The 20721-nt window shown below is 41.9% G+C and overlaps 1 protein-coding gene across 4 annotated transcripts in view; it reads left to right on the top strand.

Moving 5' to 3' along the window:
• CDC42BPA (CDC42 binding protein kinase alpha) overlaps positions 1-20721 on the top strand; it is a 179699-nt gene extending 158978 nt beyond the window's left edge. For 2 of the 4 annotated variants that reach the window (XM_053972807.1, XM_053972806.1), the window contains 6 exons: positions 1182-1305; positions 2623-2740; positions 13705-13822; positions 14560-14717; positions 15861-15974; positions 18628-20721. In XM_053972807.1, coding sequence (XP_053828782.1) covers positions 1182-1305; positions 2623-2740; positions 13705-13822; positions 14560-14717; positions 15861-15974; positions 18628-18699 — 704 coding nt within the window. In that variant the 3' untranslated portion in view covers positions 18700-20721. Of the gene's footprint in view, positions 1-1181; positions 1306-2622; positions 2741-13704; positions 13823-14559; positions 14718-15860 lie in introns of all 4 variants that reach the window. The other 2 variants (XM_053972809.1, XM_053972808.1) reach the window with 1 other exon arrangement.

Here is a 20721-nt window from a genome sequence, read left to right as displayed (position 1 = left end):
ACAATTAAAGACTTAAATAGTCATTTTGGCAGCACTAGATTAATATTATATTTAATCAAAACAAATGTTTCCCAAACATTTTAAAGTAATACAGTGTATTTGTAACTTGTTATTAGGGCCAGCTATGACTGTGTGCCACAATTTTAGCTTCAAAAATCTATTTTTGTTACAAATCATTCTGACTTTTTGGGTTTTTTTTACTTTTTAGAGCCTATTTCATAAGCATACTCCTGAGGAATTTCCTTAAACTTTGGTTTAACCTCTTAGGTGAAGAGGGGATGTGCTCTGTTTCAAAAACCAAATGCTATAAATTTTTGTTAACAACTTTCTGAAAACAGTGGGAATGAACACTCCAGAAAAATGCACTACTGCTGGCACTGTTTCAGTGCTTATTTAAATTGCCAGCAAATTAGTACGAAAGGAATGGCAGTGGTAGAGAGGAGAAGTACGCTGGAAGTATGTATAGAGACTTTTCAAGTCTAATAAAGACTGAACATTAGAGTTGATCTTAAGGAAAGAAGAGATTTGAGTTCCACACAAAAACTGTTTTGTCAGTGAGTAATGAGCTTATTAAGTGTCACTTTAGTCTCCATGTATAGAAAACAAGACAGGGCAGTTGCAATGTTCATTCAAAGTCACACAGCTGTTGTGTGATGATCACTGTTTTCCTTTTCATGTCTTCAATAAAGATCCCTTGGCCAGATGTTCACACATGGAAAAAAATCTTCCCTTTTCCCACAGTTGCATCAAAATACATCAATGTTCAAACATTTCAAAAGCAGTGTTCTCTTTGGAGCAGGGAATGAACGAAAGAGAATCTTGCATTCAGTTTCCAGACAGTTGGCAGAACAAGACTGTTGTAGTGATTTTCAGTGGGAATTTTGAGACAAGACTCAGATTCCCTTCCTGCCCACCAAAATGTTTATTTCAAAGAATGCATCAGTGGTGTTTTGAGAACACAGGTGTGGCAGCTCGTGTGTGAAGAAGGGTTGACTGTTGCTACATAACAGAATAGTAGATAGTGGCCAAGGAAACCCATAAACCAAATAACATTTGTTCAGGTTTGATGGGAAAGGGGTGGCATCCTGCACTAGCAGAGCAGAGGTAGAGTGTTGAAACTCTAATTCCATGGATAGCTAAGGAGCTGCACCACTGCATCCCCATCTTTGTGCTGGTTTCAGAGGGGGATGAGCTGGTGGTGCCTGAGACATCAGACAACAGCCGGAAGCAGATGGTTCGGAACATCAACAACAAGCGGCGCTACTCCTTCCGCGTGCCCGAGGAGGAGAGGATGCAGCAGAGGAGGTCGGTATTCCACCTGTACTTGTCCTCTGTCCATGCCTGTAGGCCCTGATGGACACTGACTGATGCCAGTGTTGCGCTTCATGTGTGGCTTTCTGGAATGGCCATTCAGGGGTTCCTGTCTCTACCCTGTTAATCCTCAGTGTTTAACTTGTGTCAGTTCCGGTTTGGACATGGATATGCACTGGATGCACAATTAGTTCAGATGAATTGTATGAAACAGCTGTAATTCGGAATGCATGCCTCCACATAATGTATGTAGGTGCATAGGTGTGCACATGCACTGTGTATATATCCAGTTCTCCAATAAACACTTCGCAAAAGGAGATTACTTTGCTAACTATGCATTTGGATTAATTATTCTCAGACTCTGGTTCTGCTTTTCTTTCTGAAGGAGATTTTCCTCTCAGCAGTATTCCAGGACATCTGTTTCTTTGACTTATAGATTTAACTACATAGAGTTTATATAAAGCTCACAAAATTCACCTCTTCAGGGGACAAAGGACTTCAGGGTGTATTTCTGAAGGGAGTGTTTAGCAGGTTACAAATACTTCCCTAAATGGCAACAAAAACAGGTCCGCACTACTGGCAGTGTTTGCAGAGGATGTTATTGACCATTTGCTGTCACTCACTAGAAGTGACCTGCTACTGTGCTAAGCCACACTTCAAGAACTGAGTATTTCATTTTTCTATTTTCCAGCATCTTATACCCTTGGTTTGCTCCCAGTTTGTCTTTCTTTTTGGCTCAAAGGAAAGTAACAAGTGTATGCAGTGGAGATAAAATTCCATTTCTTGTTCTTGCCTTTTCTAAGTTGATGGACATTTAGTCTCTTTAAAATTTTATTTATTCTGAGTTCTGAAATGCATCCTTGCCATTTTGAAGAGCTTTTAATTCTGACCACACACTGAGAAAGGTACTGCAGTATTATTTTAATTCTATTTTCATAATTTATACTTCATTTTCATCTCTACTTTGTAATATATCACAAGTAAGTTTGGTTTTTACTCATCTTACAGAGCTTTTTATCAGATCATTCTGTGAATGTTAGTAACTATTGGGCATGGGCTGTTAAGCTGCAAACAGCATTCTTTTATCCTGGCCCCTTGCCCTCTCTTCAGGCTGGAACCTTCTCCACTGACAGCAGGGATTTATCACTGTTAGCATGGTTAAATAGAGTCATAGACTCATGGAATTGTTTAGGTTGGAAAAGACTGGTTAATTTCCATTTGGAAATAGCTGATGATCAAAGCTGTAAGTGTTTTATAAATGCCCATCCTCACCTCGAAGGAAATACCTAAACAAAGTATCTTCTCTTCCAGGGAGATGCTACGTGATCCAGAAATGAGAAATAAGTTAATTTCTAACCCAACTAATTTTAACCACATAGCACATATGGGTCCAGGAGATGGCATACAGATTCTCAAAGACCTCCCAATGGTAAGTAGAAAAGGACATGTGAGAGTGACTGACTGCTGCAGAGGCTGCAAATAAGTGAGAGTAAAACAAGTGCAATTTTAATGTATAATCAGTGACGTGTTTCCTATCAGGAGCAGTGTAACGAGGGGAATGGAGCTAAAAATGCTCTGCTGTATGTAATAAAATTTAAGCAAGGAGCATGACAGGCATTGAGTAGAGGAGGAAGAGGAGTGACTGATACCTCTGGAGTTTTAAGACAGGTTACAGTGTTGATGATAATTTTTATGACCCATATGAAGGGGCAAAATTGACATGATTTGAGCCTGTGCTCTTGTGGGTATGGAAAGAGAAATTCCTTTCTTGGTGAACTTTAGTTCAGTTTCTTTTTTCTCCTCCCATCTGTAGCACCAACTTAGCCTATTTCTTTACAGCCTGTTTTCCTGTAGCAATTCAATAGTGTTTACTGCTTAAATTTCCTTCCATGCCAAACATGCATGCCAACCTTTCCTGTTTTCTCCAAATTAAGTAGTCTCAGTGAAACAGAACTTCTTGCATAAAAACTAACCTTTTAAGTTGAAAAATGGAAAAAGAAATCATGTAATAGCACATGTTCATTACCATAAAACCTCATGTAGGAAGTAATCACTTGGAAGTTACTGAAATCTGTGATGAGCAAAGACTAATTGATACTTTGCTCATAAAGAAGTACCATACTGCTTGCTTCAAGCTATCTTGAGCATCTTTTGTGTGTTTATGTGTTCTGTATTGTTTTCTAAGCACATCCATGGTGACACAGATGTGATTCAGAAGAAGCTAATTAGCACTGTAAGAAAGATGAGTTGTTACGATAAAAACAGATTAAATTTGTTCCAGCATAACACTCAGGCATTAGCACAGATCTGCTGTCTAAAATGATCATGGTTACTACTTGGAGTTTGTGCAGAAAGCAGGAAGTAGATGCTGAATTGGGATTTTCTGATGCTGAAAAGTGCAAAGGAAACAAAAATAAGACTAGAAAGTAAAGCTCAACATGCAGTTGCAGGAGTTTAGGAGTCCAATCTCTGGTCTTTGGATACTCATTTTACCTCACTTCTGAAGCAAATGGTACTTTTATTTTGCACTTGACTGTAAAGTCTGCATTTTGATTTATTTTAAAGCTCATATTAGACACACTCTGAGAAGCCTCTCAATAACAAATATATTCATTGTAATGAGAAAAAATCAGTACTGTATGTGTGTATTTTTATAAATTATAATCATTTTTATAAATGAGCACATAAGGAAGGAATGTTCCGAGAAAACACATGACAAATCCAAGAGATGTTGGCAGATATGTTTCTCTTACCTGGATACAAGATTGCATGTGTCTAATGTTAGACAGAGAATGATCATTTGCTTCAGGGCAGGATGTAGATCAGAGCCTTTATTCATTTCTCCATTTCTGGTAAGTTCTCTAAAATACTTGTGGCTCTTCTCAAGCAGAGAAAGTAATCTGCTACCTCTGTAGGTAGAGCAGAAGTCATCCTGTGTCACACCATCAATAATTGAAAGTTCTTGGCTCAAAAGCTGCAAGGACTCTTAATCAAGCCCCACATCTGACAAGTGTAAAACAAAGAATGATTCTATCAATAGAAGGGGATTTTTTTATCATTTCTTCAACAATGTCATCTCTCAATGGCTTTCAGCTTTGAACCCATTCTAATTGCACTTGCCTTGTATTAGCTCACAGGTCCTGTTTCAAGTTAGGACTGGTACTGTGCTATTACCAATCAATATGATGCTTTGAAAAAAATTAATGAGTCACTTTCAACACTTAAAAGTGGTGAGAAGAATTAGAAAATGTGTACAATATGCAACCACTGCTGCAGCTTCTTTTTTAAAAGTTATTATTAAAACCTTTTTGCAAGTAAGTATCAATCTTAATGCTGGGGGATGTCACTGCAAGACAAAGCAAATTTGTTGTGTATTTTTCTGTTGGTTCCTTGCAATGTCATGTTGTGTTTGTATTCTTAACTTAATTGGTGCAGAACTGCATCAAGCATGGGACTTGAAAAGTGTGTGAATTTGAAAATGTAACTTGAAATTAGGAAATAAATGTTCTGTCAAGAGCAACTTCAGGCAGCTTTTTCTTTTCCAACAGCTTACTGTAAAGTATTTGCCTGGACTGAGTTTCCATTTAATCAATTCCAGACTAAGAACTTTGTTTCTTGGGCACAAAAATAGAAGACAAGGGAGTTGTGTGGGCATTTGCGGTTATGTATAGAGTCTAATGTTTTATTGGAAAGAAATTTAGAATCAGAAGAGGGCATGGAAACAGACAATGTTTCCTGGAGAATCAGTACACAAGGTAAAGAATAATCAACCAATCCTGTGTATAGTTCATCTGTAAGGTGGTTCCTTTTCCAGGACATGGAATTATTTCACCAGTTGCATACCTTATTCCCAAAAGGTGAAAAAACTGGGGGCAGGGGGGGGGGTTCTGTGCTGCTAAGATTGTGTCCTAGTTTTGCAGCTGGAACATCTTATTTGTATTTTTTAATATAGTGTGGTTCAGAAGAGAAAGTATTTATTTTTAACAAACTTTGGGAAAGATTGCAGCACTTTACTTTGGGAATGCCTGTTCTTGTTTGTGGAAGTGAATGGTAAAATACATTTTTGGGGCTGAGGCAGGGGGTAGCAAGCAGTGCAAGGCTAATAGTCTTCTCAAATTCTCTTCTTCGAACTATTTTAGGTAGTACAGCTTCTTTTTTTATGGAGTACTGCAATGCAGAAAGTGCATAAAAGAGTGATGTGGGACTTTTCATTAGCAGTTTCTTCTGGTTTATTTGAGCACCTTCAAATTTGGCTGGATCTACCAATAGAAACATTTCACCCAGCATTGAGCTTCCACAGAAGTCAGTATAGTGCTGTATGGGCAAAAGGGTCCTTAGGTATAAATAGCTTCTAATAGAGAATAGATATTTTAATCTCTGTGTTGAATGAGATTGTCACAAGCTCAAGAGCCAGCTCAGCCCAGCTTTTACCTAGCACACATGGGTGAACTTTATAAAGCAAATGACAATTTTAGGTATATGTATGTATTTATATTTATTCATTAATATACACATATTCACTTCATAGATTCAATATGAATCAGAAAAAAACTAACCTCTTCAGCCCCACTGCCTTTTTTAGGGGAAATGCCAAGAACTGAGAGAAGCAGAGTTAGAATTGGTAGTGATGGCCCTTGATGGGTGGCTGGGCTGTGTCTGTGGGCAGCTGGGGACCTGCACTTGTGCTGCCCTAAGCCTGGCCTGGTAGGTGCAGAGCCTGCTTGCTCTCTGCCCGCCACTGTTTTAATTAAACTGTTTTAATGTCTTTTAAAATACCAGCTGTAGAGAGTTTAATTTGTGTTGTAACTGGAATAAAGGGAGTGTTTAAAACCTTTTGCACAATCTGATGTGTTGAATCAGGTACCAGTTTGTGTACAACATTTCTGTTTGTTTGCCCTTGCTGGTGCAGCCATGTGAGGGGGAGAGATGCTTTCTCTGTGTGTTGTTCTCCAGTGTTTTACAGTTTTCTTGGTATGCACCAGACACTCTGTGTTTGTGGGAAGTGGCCTAGTCCCACATTGTTCTCTCCATGAACAGCCACCCTTGACTTCAGTAGAGCCCTGGTGTTAGGGCAGAGCCATGCCCAAGGCTCAGAGAGAAATCAGATTTAGGGGGTTTCTGGCAACTGTAAATTTGCATCCTTCTTTTCTTCATGGTGAGGACTCACAGTCTGCCTTTGGCGCACAAGTTTGTGGGCTGCAACATACGAGAAACCAGAGTGCCTCTCCTATTAGCAGAGCAGTAATCAGTACATATTTGTGTTTTATTGATGTGGATCTGGGTCATTGTCTTGTTTTATACAATTTGGAATCGTTCCTGTTAGTGTATCCCCAAACTTATTTGTTTACATGTTTTTCTTCCCTAGCAGCCTGTCACCAATTAACCTGGCCGTACAGTCTGGCCTCCCTTCTGCCCTCTTGTCCCCTGAAGCCACTTTATCGTGGATGCTCCTTTGTAGTGAAGATCTGAAATCTGGAACTGCACTTACTGCAGCACAGACCACCTCTCTGTGTACATCAGATGTACAGGATTGATTTTGCTTTCATATTCTGCATGCCTAAGTATTTTTATATACAAAAGCTGGTCTTGACTGCCATTATATTTGAACATTATGCTTCAGTTTGACCTCATTATACATGAGCCATTCTACTTCCATTCTAGGTGATGTGTGAAGCTTTGCTTGTTTCAATTGAGAAACTTTTAGAGTAAATGAATACTTAACTATATTTGGTATTCTTTAAAGAAAGTGGGACCCCCATGCATGCATCTAATGGTGGAGTCTATGGAGAAAGTTCCATGGAGTATCATTTTTAAAATGTTGCCATATCGTGGCTTTCTCACATTCATGAATGCTGGCTAAATATTTTCATGATCTGCAGCTGGCCTACCCTCTGCTTTTTAGCTTGTGGTTTTAGACACTGTCATATCTCCCTTATTGGCATTTAGGAATGTAGCTGGCTTTGCTACCAGTTCTCTGCAGAGAAGTCAGCAAAGTCTGCTGTCCTGGACCATTTTGGAATGGTGGCTTCTTGTACTGATATTTAGATGCTGCTAAAGTTACTAAGAACAATTTAATGTATATTATGTCTTATATGCCATAATGTGGTAATTGATGTCTTGGTTAACAGGCAAAGCCTCATAATAACCGTGTATTTTAAAAAGTTGGATTTTACCAGCTGAAATGAAGATAACAGTAACAATAATGTTTGATATAATATGTATTGGGATGTGACTTAATGTTCTTCCAGACTTTAATACGTTCCACATACAAAAAGTAGTGCCTTAGGTTTAGTGGAGGGGTAAGCTATATTTTTACCATATTTTATATTTTAAGTCCTAACATTTCTAATTAACTCAGAAATACCTGTTTTAAGGAGATGAAATGAGTTGGACAAAGGGAAGAGGAACTTAGAAGTTGGAAAGGAGAAAAGGTGTTCTGGTTTGCTGGTGTCCATAGGAAACCAGCCCACTGCAGGCTGACTGAGCATGTACAGATGGCACAGGGAGGGAAACCAAGCCTTGAAAATCTCTTTCATTAAATCTGGATTTAGAGGACTTTAAATTATACGAGCACTTGTGTTAGCACATTCCATAGAGATGAGTTAGAAACCATTCCTGTTTAATTTGCAGGGTTATTCCTCCCCTCTCCTTCTTCAGGTCAGGCTTTGGCAGCACACTGCTCAGCTGACCTATTGCAAGCATTTGAATTTCCCAGTGCTTTCACACCTTATGTGCTGAGGAAGGGCCTAATCCTCTGCAGGGATGGCAGCGTCGGCTCCCCTCGGCACTGTCGGGATTGAGCCAGGGTAGAGCAGGACATGGGCTTGGTCACCTCTCAGCAGAAAGAGACTTACCCCAGTGGTCTGACACTAACCCCTTCACCTTCCCACACAGCCTGTGTCCCCACCCTGTCAAAACACTGTTCCCTCCTGTTGGAAATACTCTCTGTTTGTTGTACGGGTGATGATTTTAATGGAATCGCTAAAATGCATGAATAACAGAAGGAAATCTCTTACCGATCTCTAACTGCTGTGTATGCTCATCTTTTCTTCTCCCCACACCACCTCACCTGTGTTCACCTTCCTTTGTTTGTGTTATGTCTATTTTAGATTGTAAGCTCCTCAAGGCAGGGATCTGATGCTTCTCAACTGTCTGTAATGCACCTTTTACAACTGTGGTGCTCTTTGAAATATCAAAAAATAATAAATATTAGAATCGATTCCCAATGAGTTAAAAGTTTGATTTGTTTCTAATGTTTTAGCCAACAGCAAGGGCAGCAGGCCCATCAGACTCTGTGTCAGGAAGGTGCTCAGAGGACTGGGGGTGGTAGTGTCAGCCCCTGTGTGCTGACAGCCAGCAGGGTTTGCTGTCTGCTGTCCCTGCTCCGTGTTTCACTGCTCTTGTGGAACTGCTGATGCCAGTGTAACCTGTACAACCATCCTTCATTGCTTTCTCTCTGTTGTCTTTGATAGCAGCGTTCCCCTTACCAATTCCCTCATCATCACTCCCGTCTGATCTCCTCTCCGAGCAACTTCGAGCACATCTACCACATGACTGTTAATTCAGCTGAAAAATTCCTCTCTTATGATTCCATAAACCCTGCATTTTCCCCGCCTCCACGCTCTGTCCTCGGTACTCCAGACTTTGTCACTCTGAGGGTATGAACGGCTGAGTCAGGTGCTCATTCTACTAACACTGTGTGGTTTTTCTTTTGCCTGGCTATTAACGTGGGAGAAAACCCCTTGTAAGCTGTTCCTTCACCCCTCTACTTCCTTTTATCCCAGACAATTTACTTTCTGCTACCAGCTGGAGTCTCCCCACAGCTCTGACAAACCAAGAAACAGACACTTCATGGCCTTAGAAAAACAAGAAGAGTTTGGGCTGAACCTTTTGCTATGAGAATAAGATTTTTAATCACTAGAAAGGATGTGGGAATTTTGAATGATAAGTTCTCTGTTCCACAATGTTCATCCTCCAGCAGTCAGAGTGCTGCGTACCAGGTTGAATTAGGAAGAGGTTCTGGATCTGAGTTGGACCAAGATTTCAAGCTGTTTGTTTATGATGAATTCATGTGGAATGTGAGAATTTGTGCACAGTACTGTGCACAGGTGGAAGGAGACAGACACAGCTAGTGCCTCAAGCAGTTTCTAGGTTAAAGTAAATAAGTGAAATTAGAACACGTAGAAACAGGATAAAAATTGAAGATGATGACAACTTGCTGATGTAGATCCTCTTAACTCTGGTACTTTTAGGCAGAGGCTGAGGTAGGATGCTGTTCTGTAGGCATCCTTCCAGTTGCAATGTAGATTGGAAGGATGGAAGTGGTCTTTCCTTTTTTTCTTGTGCATCCAGGTCTGCCTACCTGAGGGTTGCTGTGCCCTGTAGAAATACAAACCAAAGTGAAGCAGGCACACAGGTACCTGCAGTGCATCACAGCTGTGTACCATGCTGGGGGCTGCAGCTCTTCATGGGACAGATAAATCAGGAATAACCCATAGGTAGATGTGTGTGATGCTGTTTGCTCAGGATTTGTGTGGGTCCAGGCCATGCCCATTGCTGTCATGGGAACATTGCTCTTGATTTCTGGCAAACCTTCACTGCTAGGCTGCTTTGAGTGCCTCTGGGCTGCTGTGCTGGAGCCCTGTCACTGGGAGGGTTTTGGAAACATACCTGCATCTAGCACTAGACAGAATTTTAAAATGCAGGAGAAAAACATAAGGAAATGAGAAGAAATCTTCTCCTTATGGCTCCAAAACCAATTTGCACAGCTGAGCTTTGACTGGTTACATGCATGGTTGTGTGTCCCTGCTGTGAGGTCCCAGTTGTCACAGCCATTAATACATGAGAGGAATGCTCTGTTGAAATGCAAAAAAAAAAAAAAAAAAAAAAGTTGTTAAGTTGAATTGAAAGCTGTTTCTGTCCTAGAGGGTCATTATAGGGTCACTGAAGCTGTATTTCAGTTCTGGTTGTAACAGGGTTATTTTAATCCAACTGTACTATACAATTGTCTGTGTTTAATATGCAGCGATGTATCACCGGACTGTGACCCTCTCTACCTTCTCTTTCTCATGTGAGTAGTCTCCCTGGGATCAGTAAGGAATGACTTCTGGTGCTTCAGACAATAACTCTCAATTTTTTCTTTAGGAGCATCCTTCATCCTAATGTTGCAGCCTCCTAGCATAAACTGGAGGGGAAAAGAGTGAAATGGGCAACCTGCAGTGTTGAGATCCTGCCCTGTTAGCTCCTTAGAGCACTAGAGGTTTAGTCTTGTGTGAGGAAAAGTGTTTGTCTGCTTTGTGGCTTGAGGGTAGAGGTGCTGGAAGCTGTATGGCAAGCCACGCTGTGAGTTTGGTTTCATGTCTGTCCCTCCTCCCTTTGTGTTTGGAGATCTTAGTGTAAGAAGGGTGCCATGGTCCCAGGTAGGATTGGATATTGGAACCAGGACAGCATGGAATCCATGGCGGAGTTGAAAATTGACTTGTTAAAGTAGGCTTTTAGAGTTTGTCATATTATTTCATGGAAGAGTTGAAAGCTGAGTTTTATGGTGTGATGAACAGAGCAGTACTTTAAAACAAAAACAAACCCCAAAACAAGACCAAGCAACACAATGGACAGAGAAACAGAAGCAGAGCAGTTCCTGTGGGTGCTGTACCTGTCCAGTCAGACCCTGTCCCTCATCCCAGTGCTGGAGAAGATGCCCAGGGAGCTGGAGAAGGACCAGAGGCTTTGTAACTCTGGCAGCGATTGCACCCAGAGCTCCATTCTCCAGCTGGAATGGGATGCTCTGAACTAATCTGGGCCTCTCACCCTGTTTCCCAGTGATACACTTTGCTCAGCAGCAGCTTCTCTGCTGCTGCTTTTGCCCCCACTTCTTTCATCTTTCTCCATTTGGTCCAGCAGTGGGGATGATTTTTCCTACTAGGATTTGAATTGTTGCTCGAAATGAGGGGTTTTTGTCTCTAAAGCAAGCTCAGGTTTCCTTTTGTTTTCTGTGTTTTTAACCTGCTGCGTTGTGCTGCTTTATAACTATTGCTAATAACTGCCATTTATTTTCCTTTGAATCCCCTTCCTGCATCATGTGCACAGCACTTCCAGGAGGTTTGGTCCAAAATGCCAGCATCCCTGGCATGTGCTTATTTTATTTTTAGAACAAAGAACAATGAAACATTTGCTTTGTGGAGAGACTTTCTACAAGGAATTACATGGACGTTGCGAACTGAGGTCACGAAAAATAATCATCTTTAGAGCACACTGTTAAAACAAATGAGTCTTTTTTTGTGCACCCACCCATTCCCTCCTTCCCCTGATGCCTGTATGTTGTCTGCTCAGTCACTCTGAAGGAGGTTAATCACCTTATCATTAAACATAATTGTTCTCTTTGCAAAACAAACCTCTGTAGGTTTATAGCAGCCTTGCAGCCCCAGTGTACTAACACCCAGTGCACACGTGCTAAAGCCAGTGCTGCACTTGGCTTTTCTTTCCTTCTCAAAACACAGCAGTAACTCATCCCTCAGTCCCTCAGCTCCTTTGTGTATTGTCAGGGAAGTGATCCTCCGTGGTAAGGTACAGCCACGATGCTCAAACTCTGCAGCTCAGTTTATGGCATGGAGGAAAAGCAGGAGCTCCGTATTTTGTACTACAAAGTAGGTTGGTTATTCGTGTATAAAAACAAAAAAAAAAAAAAAGAAGAGGGGAGGCTAAGCAAGAGACAGAATATAATCCCACAAATAATTTAAGAGACTGTTTCAAGCATTTAGTTATAAATCCTCATGGTGCAGCAGTGGAAGAAGGGAGAAGTAAAAAGGGCTTTTTCATTGGTAAGGTCTCTGATTCTCTTTTGCTGGTGTTTGTAAGGGATCTGGGAACAGACGAGAGATTTTAATTCTTACTTGCTGCACATTAAAAATCAGCCATTTCTGGCACCCTGGGAGAAGAATGAAAAGCCAAGAGTTGCTTGTAAGATCAAAGGGGCCTGTCAGAGCAATGATTCCAAGGATCATTGTAAGACTGGATTTGGCAGCAGGTTGGTAAAATTTATCTGATGAAGTCTGACCTGTATAAAATCTGTTTCTTACAAAACCTCAATTTAATTACCCATTTTAAAATATAGATAGAGACATGGGTAGTACAAGGGTTCTCTGAGAATATCCTTGTGGGGGTAGAATCTTTGTTCTGGTCTGAAATTTCCGTTAACATCCTAGTTTAAAGAAGCACTACAGTTGCAGCTGTTGTTTTATATATGGCTACTTCTTCTCACTGTGAGGATGGGGAAATAATTAAATAGGAAGAAACAAACAGTTATTGCTGGGGCGGGCTGTAAGGGTAGAGGAAGTAATTCTTAAAGATACCTGCATTTCTTTCACATTGTGCATCTATGAAGGTTCCCTGAACCTAATCCCAGTTAATGGTATTGGCTTAATAGTGCAAATCACATTCTGTTGATGAGCAGGACGAGGTCTCATATTTAGCCAGAGCTGAAATGACACACATGGGCAAATCCCTCTGGGCTAGGAAGCCAGCTCATACACAGATGGAGGGGCTAAATAATCTGAGAAGTCTTCTCCCCTAAGGTCAGCTCTAGGTTAACAGAAGCAAAATAAAATCTCCCAGAACTCCCTTCCAAGTACTCTTTTTAAGACAACTTGTGTTTGAGGAACTACTGTATCAAGTAGGGAAATTGTGGTTTATCTCCTCAGTAAAGGACCACTTCAGTCCAGTAACTGAATAATTTAGAAAATCACACTGGAACTCTCAGGATTCAAAATAAGAGCAATAATCAGAATATGTAGGAAAACAGTGGCATGTGCTCTGGTCCTCCTCTTTGAACAGGCTGGAAACAGGAGGCTGCTTCTCACTTTAGCTCAACTAGTGTAGGTTTGGAGGGATGTTGTTAACACCTTTGGAATTTCATAAGTAATTGCTATACAGATTGATCCACTATCTATTCATAACTCTGCAAGCATTAGGGATTAACCTGGATATTGTATCAACTTATACAGTCATGGCACAAGCAATGGCATCAAAGAGAAATTGTAATGAGATCCTTAGAAGCTTCAGAAGGAAGGTGTTATGCAGTGTAACTTGAATATATCTACAGTAGCTTAATTAGGCTTGCAAGCCATCCTTTGAGGGAAATTCTGGAATTATTCCATGTATTCTTTCAGTTGCCTGCATATGTCCATGTAATTCAGCACTTCACTGCCGCGTTGTGTGCGCTGCCAGTCTCTGCATTAAACTGCAGAATATTATTTTGCAATTTTTGCTGACTTGCTGCCCAGATACTCAGCTCTGGTAAGGTTGGGGGTTTCATGTGTTTTGGGGCCTTACAACACGGAATCACAAGGTTGAGTTAGCAGTGGATAAGTGAATGTGTCGTGTGTGTGTGCATTTCAGAACCTTCGGCCCCAGGAGAGCCGGACGGTGTTCAGTGGCTCCGTCAGCATCCCATCGATCACCAAATCCCGCACGGAGCCAGGACGATCCATGAGTGCGAGCAGCGGGTTAGCAGCACGTAAGCAAACAGAGCTCCGTTGCTTTGGGGGCTGGGCACAAGTGTTTCGGGGAAAGGGCTGCCTGCAGTTGCTTCTGTCCATGCTGGATGAGGATTTTCCGAAGTGATGGCTGACTGTGTTGCTGCCGAGGGCCAGCAGAGCATTTTAGTCTTGCTTTCAAAGGTGCACGTGAATAAGCAGGTAGTGCTTTTGAGAGTCCCGCATTTGTAATTTGTCAAGTTTTTTTAATTGATGTTAGAATTCAAATTACGTTCTTAGCCCTGGGGCTGCTTTACTCCTGCTCAAGTGTTTTAAATCAGTGGCAAGTTGTTCACAAGCTCCATGGTTATTAATTTTGTTGCTGAGCTGTGTGTAGCTCTCCATGCCTCTCTTGCCACTATTGCAAAGATAAAGCAGTAGAGAACTGGCTGCTGGAATGGAAGAGCGGCATTGCATTGAAAGAGGTCACTGGAATTAGGCAGCCACCACAGCTGTTTCTATACTGCCATCTTTGTCGGGAACACGGTGACTGGGTAAAATGTTCTTACATTGACAGGTGTAAGATGGCCAAGGGACAATCTGACTGCACAATCCACAAGAACTGCAGCAGCCAGAATAAAAGCCCACACAGTCTGCAAGCCATGAGCTTGGGACATGCTGCAGGAAAGCAGGACTAGCCAGAGAAACAGTTGCACAAGCTACTGGTGCGTTGAGTGGGGTCTGTAGTTTCAGAATCAGTTTGATTCCTCTCTTGTAGGATCGTCTGCACAGAACGGCAGTGCTTTGCGCAGGGAATTCTCGGGAGGGAGCTACGGAGCAAAGCGCCAGCCCATGGCATCGCCCTCAGACGGGTCCCTGTCCTCAGGGGGCCTGGACCAAGGCAGTGATGCACCCACAAGGGACTACGAGCGAGAGGTGAGTGACTGCAGGAGGAGGAGAAGCCTTAGGGGTGTAGATAAAGGTGAGGCAGTTCAATCGTGTCAGGGGGTTGGCTACAAGTTTGGGAGTCAATGACAGTGGAGAGATGGATTTCCTGTATTTCAAGCTAGAACAGACTTTGGTCAAAGTGTCAACGCTGGTCCTGGTATTTAAGATGCAGAAAAAGCTCTCTGCATTCCTTACCTGGAGATGTGTGGGTAGCAAGGCTCCCCCAAATACAGGCCTAGTAGAGTAACAGCTTGATAGTGGCATATCACAGCTTGAAGTGCTGATATTCCTTTTGGCCTTTATGTGCAAAGATTCATAAGCTATCTTGGCAACTATTTCACAGGAGACATTTTGTACTCAGATGTTAACAAGGTAATTTAAGAATTATAATTTCATTGAGAGCAGGAACTGGATTTAATAATTTCTATTCTGTGCAGTCGAGACTGTCATTATGATAAGACTGAAATCCTGCCTAGTGCTAAACTCAGTCCCTCCAGCCAAGAATGTTTTACATGGGAGGGTTCAACCTGAAGCTGGCCTGCAAAACTTCCCCAACCCATTTCCTTACCGAGGAGTGTGAAAATGAGAGGTCACACAGGCTTTTCATGGTACTGGATATATCCTGCCAACTGAAGCTGAAAGGCAGCTGTCAGCCCAAATTCAGACTCAGAGTTGCAGTCTGCTGTACTTTGGAAGATCCAAGTAACTCAACAGGGTGTTTGAACTGATACCCTGGGGCTGACATACAAGAGGGAGCTGTGATGGAGCCACAAAGATTTCTCATTTTAGTGCAAGAACATAATCTGTGAAAAGGCAGGAGCTGTTGTGGCTTCACAGGCAGCCTGAAGCTGCACACTCTGCTGGCCAAGCAACCCTTGGCAACACATAGACTGCCAGAATCCCACTGGTGCTGTGTCCTTATGTCAGTATCACTTATGCCTGGTGAAAGCAGAGTGACCTGACCACTTAATCTCGGGTCTCCTTGGAAACTGTGACCAGAAAAGGTCCCTCAGTGTTTTTGGACACAAGCAAAATCTGCAGAGGCCTTTGAATCCAGTCACTGTTGTTGAGACACTCTCAAACTTGCTATCCTGTTACTTACTGGTGTTCTTGTGTGTCTCTGGGCTGCAGGACTCTGACTCTCCAAGACACTCAACGGCATCGAACAGCTCCAACCTCAGCAGCCCTCCCAGCCCGGTTTCTCCTCACAAGACCAAGAGCCTCTCCCTTGAGAGCTCTGACCATGTGAGTTGGGACTCATGAACTGCTTCAGCATTCAGATTTGGCATCACATCAGCTTGCTGTCCCCATGGCTGTCCCCTTCACTTGCTCCAGTTCTCACCTTCATGCTCCTAACCCTCCCCATTCCCTGTCGGAAAATGATCTGGGAGTGGGGTACAGAGGAAGGTAAAAGCTGGTCGCCTTCAGTACCGTTTGGCATTGCCTCAGCTCCCCAGATCTGACAGCAGCAAATGAGCAAAGCTAGGGTGTTGGTAAATACCAGATGCTGTAGATTTGTATTAGTATTGGTTTCATTTTTGTGGTTACAGCTGCTTCATTTTTAAAGACATATTTATCCCACTCCCCTTCCACTTCCCAAAAGGTAGCGTAAGTAGACCAGACCAGTGTCAACAAGAGAAAATTCAGAGGGATTTTGTTTTCATACAATAGCTCATTGTACTGTACAAAAGTAGCACAGAGACCCCTTCCCCTCCATGGGGAATGATCAGTATGTCAGAGGCACATAAAAGCTTTCAGCCACCACGTTTGAATGTCAATCTGATTGTCGCCAGCAAATCCTTATTGATTAAAATGATGCATATTTTACTACAGTACAGAGTTTAAATAAATACGCAGATGTTAGAGTAAAATACGTATGTATATATTCAAAGAAAAAAAGCATTGTGTATGCAGCAGAAGATGGATGCTTATTTAAGAAAGCCTTTAATTTAAGATTTGTGTTGTCCCTGTTTTCATGCTCGGTGATTTACAGACTCGGAGGCCTGGCTAAAACCTCCCACAGGACAGAGATTCCGTGCGCGCAGCGCTCGCTGCACTGCTGGGACAGCCCCTGCAGTGCTCTCACAACACTTCTCTTCTTCTGGCCGTAGCAGAACTGAAGCTGTAATTCCTGTTTTCCTCATAGTCCCCATCCTTTTCAGAAACTACGACAGTTGGCAGCAAGGCCCTGTCCCAGCAGCCATGGGCGCCGGTCAGCCCAGTGGCTGCCCTGGTTATGTGCGTGCCACCCGTGAGCTGGAGCCTTACAGCAGCTACAGGAGAGGTCCTTCAGGCAGCAAGGGAGTTCAATGCAGCTGGATTCAGCAGGAAAACTGTTTCCCTGGGTCAGCCTTTGAGCAGGTTTAGCTCAGAAGGGAGCAGTCTTCCACATCTCCTTGACCATCCCTAAGCAGCAAACTCTTACTGTCATTACCAAATGCTGGTTGCTAATACACATCAGCCAAACGAGTGCCCTTAGCCCAAAGCTGGCCCTGGCTGGCTTTGCTGTCACTGTAGCAACAAAGAACCTTGAAGACTGACCTCACACTGTTCACACTGTGGTAGTCAGAGATGCCTGGTGACCCACAACTGCTGCACTGGCAAGGTTGGTTTTCCTCTGCCCCCTACCTGTGCTGTGAGTTTGTGCAATGTGCAGTTGTTTCTATGTGCTCACCTGCTGTTTGGTTCCAAGAGCAGGGCAGGTTGGAGGGCAGGAAGTATTGCAGTGGAAGGCAGAGCCCACTGAAGCTGGAAAAATAAATAAAAAGCTGAAGTGGTCACCCAGTCGACAGAATAAATGAAAAACTGATACACAGATGTATGGTAAGAGGAAGATGTCTCTTCTCCTTAGTTAGCAAGGCAGATTGTGCTTTTCATTCGGGATGAGCCTCTCTTCCCAGTAGTGTTGTTGCTGACTTCATACTATGACCATACTCAAACACATAAGGGCTTTTTGTATTTAGAATATTGGGGTTTGTGGGTTTCAGAAACTTGTTATGGCTCTCATTAAACCATTCTGTATTCTTGCAGTCAACAGTTATGTAGAGTTTCACCCACACAGAGGTGTTGGGAGTTTTGCAGTTTCTGTCTTCCCTAATAGAAATTGTAGGTAAGTTCAAACCATGTACAGTAAATTCCAGGTATGATCTAAATGTGACATAGGGAACAAGACACAGATCATCTAATCCATTTAATCATGCTGGGTCTCCTAGGTAAGATTTCTCTTTCACTCTGAATCAAGAGGCTTATCCAAGTTTAAGCTCATTCAGTGTTATTTTGGGACAGGAATTCAAGCAATGATTGTAGAAACCATCATATCAAAAGCCCGTCTCTCTCCTATTTGGGTATTTCAGAGTAGCAAGCTGGTTGTGTTGTTTGTTTTCACTTCAAACCTACTATTTTTGCAAGCCTGGCATTTGAAATTAAAAGCTTTAGCAAACAGCAAAGCATCTGAAAGTAATTCCTCCCAGAAAAGTTTGTGTATTTCTGAGGGACAGATAGGCAGGGCGTTATTTGCATTATTGAAATTCCACATCAGCTTCTTTTTAAAGGCTGCATATTGCTTCAAGTATAGCCACTGCTTTTTCCCCACAATTCCCTTGTTTTGGTGAAGCATGTCCACACACTTTTCAAAGCCTTTGCAGACTAGTTTTGTATTTACTGTATGTTGTATTTAAATAATAATCTTATTTTGATGTTGAGAGAAGGCATTTAAACAGTAGTCATTGAAGACAGAGCAGCCTGCATGGCAGTCCCCTAGAGAGGGTCACAGGATCCTTTTCCATGGACTTTATTTTTTCCACAGTTGTGCTAAAGCTCTATCTGAAAATGGAACCTGAAGAGCCACCACACAGCAAACAATTAAATTGACTAAACCCCTGTGTTTGCTCCGTTCCAGTGCCTGCAATTTATTGATACCAACCCCTGGCATTTTCAGGCAGAGCATAGGTCAGCTGTGTTCCAACACTAAGTTCAGAGGATGAGAGCTCCACAGGCCCACACGGTTTGTACACTACAATGTCTAAGCCTCAGCAGTCTTCTCTAGGATATATTTAATCATCAGTTTGGTCCTGTGCATTTTTATACTTGTCTCTTCAGAAGAGAAACAGCAACTGTTCTCTCAGTTGAAAAGCAAATGACCACATCACTTATTTGAAAAGAGAAAATTTGGCCTAGGACTTAAATAGTTTTATATATTTTGGGGATCATTTGGTTACAGACTCAGTTTGAAACCACACTCATCTCTTTTTGTTGGTATGCATACTGCAGCTGAGCTTTCTAAAGTCTCATTGGGCTAGGAAAAGTAACTTGGTCATTTGAACTGTAAGACTTTTGACTGGTATCTCCAAGGCAATTGTATCTGAGGTTTGATGTTTGCTCCTTTGCACTGTAGCACTGCTTCAGCTTCACAAGTCGAGGGCTGCGTTTTGTTCTGGGAGCTTAAAATCTCCCCCTGAATTCCTGACCATGACACACGTTCTCTGTACACAGGATGTGTATCTAGCTGTTTTTTTTTCCTTTTGGCTGAGACTGAAAGTGTTTGTTTGCATTTTTGACAGTGCTTGAACAGATGGGTTATTGGGGTTTTGCCTTTTTTTTCCTCTCTTTTGATGGCAACAAGGATCTAACAGATTCAGGCAGCTACTAAGGATTCCAGGTTATAGGATGGAATAGGTTTGGTAAATAGTTTTCCCCTGCACGTGTGCACACACAGGTATGTGGCTTCCTTCCACATTTCATAAACCCAAAAGCAGGGTTACAGTACTCTCTTCTCTCTTGCCTTTGGCCTGTAGAATACAGCTGGTGGTTTCAAAAAAACATTCCTGAGACTGTGGTGAAGTAGTTGCTTCTTTTCCCCTCCATTAATTGCTGTGGCTTGTTATGAATGTGCATTTTGCCCATTTAAATGAGTTTCAAAACTGAGTCAGGAATGTTCTCTCTTTGATTTGATTCTGATAAGTTGCAACACAGGTGTGTTATTCTCAGGTATACGGCAGAGGGAAGTTAAGGGTCTTGCCATACCAAAAAAGTCCAAAAAGCATAGTTTATTTATAGAAATGTAGTTTAACTGCACCTAACTGGTTCACAGTGTGTCAGCCCTTCCAAACAGAACAGTTGGATTATTAACAGAGAAACAGATTCTGGCCCTGTGTTGTATTGCATGGCCAGACCCTGAATGACAGGACAAACATGCTCTAGGGTGGAAAAAAGTTTTCTTTTCCGTTTTATGAATGCTGTTTAATTTAAAATTAATGCATTAAGTGTAAAACTTACTGCAGTACAAGTACCCACAGCTCCTGAGCCTTAGTCTGAGAATCAAAGTGGCACATAGCAATTCCTGCTGTGGGTTCTTTTGTTAATATGAGTTCCATGGAGGAAATGGGACAATTTCTGCACTAACACAAAGTGTTAGCACCCTTCTGTGCACTTTGTGTTCACAATTTATTTGATAAACACCCCCAGAGGCCGCTTTGCTGCAGGCTTTCCAGTCTGAATTCCAACTCCTCTCATTCCAGCCGCAGCTCAGTACAACTTATTTTCATTCTCCATTTGAGACAGTCATCTACAGGGAAGAAATCCACAAACAAACCAGTGTTGCTATACCTGCCTTTTTATGTATGACAGTTTCATATCATTTATTTTTAAAATATGTTTTTTAGGTTTTTCATTGTAATATTATTGTACAGTTTTGCATGGCATAGATGTAATCACTTTTTTGTTTTAGAGTATAAAAGCTGACAAGTGTGCGTGTGGGGGAAAGATTCTGCTTTTTGCCTCTTCTCACTCTTTTGTTTAATGCCCTCAGTGTTGTAGGGGACATTGTAAGAGATTCTCTGCTACAGAACAATGATGTAGATTCTTTTGCACAGAAATATTTAAGGTGGAACAGTCAACAATGTAAAAATGACTTACCACCAATATTTTATGTTGGTAACACACTTAATATTAACCTACTTTGATGTATTGCAATAAAACAGGGAACTGTTAGAAA

This window comes from Vidua macroura, chromosome 3 (assembly GCF_024509145.1).
Source record: "Vidua macroura isolate BioBank_ID:100142 chromosome 3, ASM2450914v1, whole genome shotgun sequence".
In the NCBI taxonomy this organism is placed as follows: domain Eukaryota; kingdom Metazoa; phylum Chordata; class Aves; order Passeriformes; family Viduidae; genus Vidua; species Vidua macroura.
This window is presented reverse-complemented; position numbering and strand designations above follow the sequence as displayed.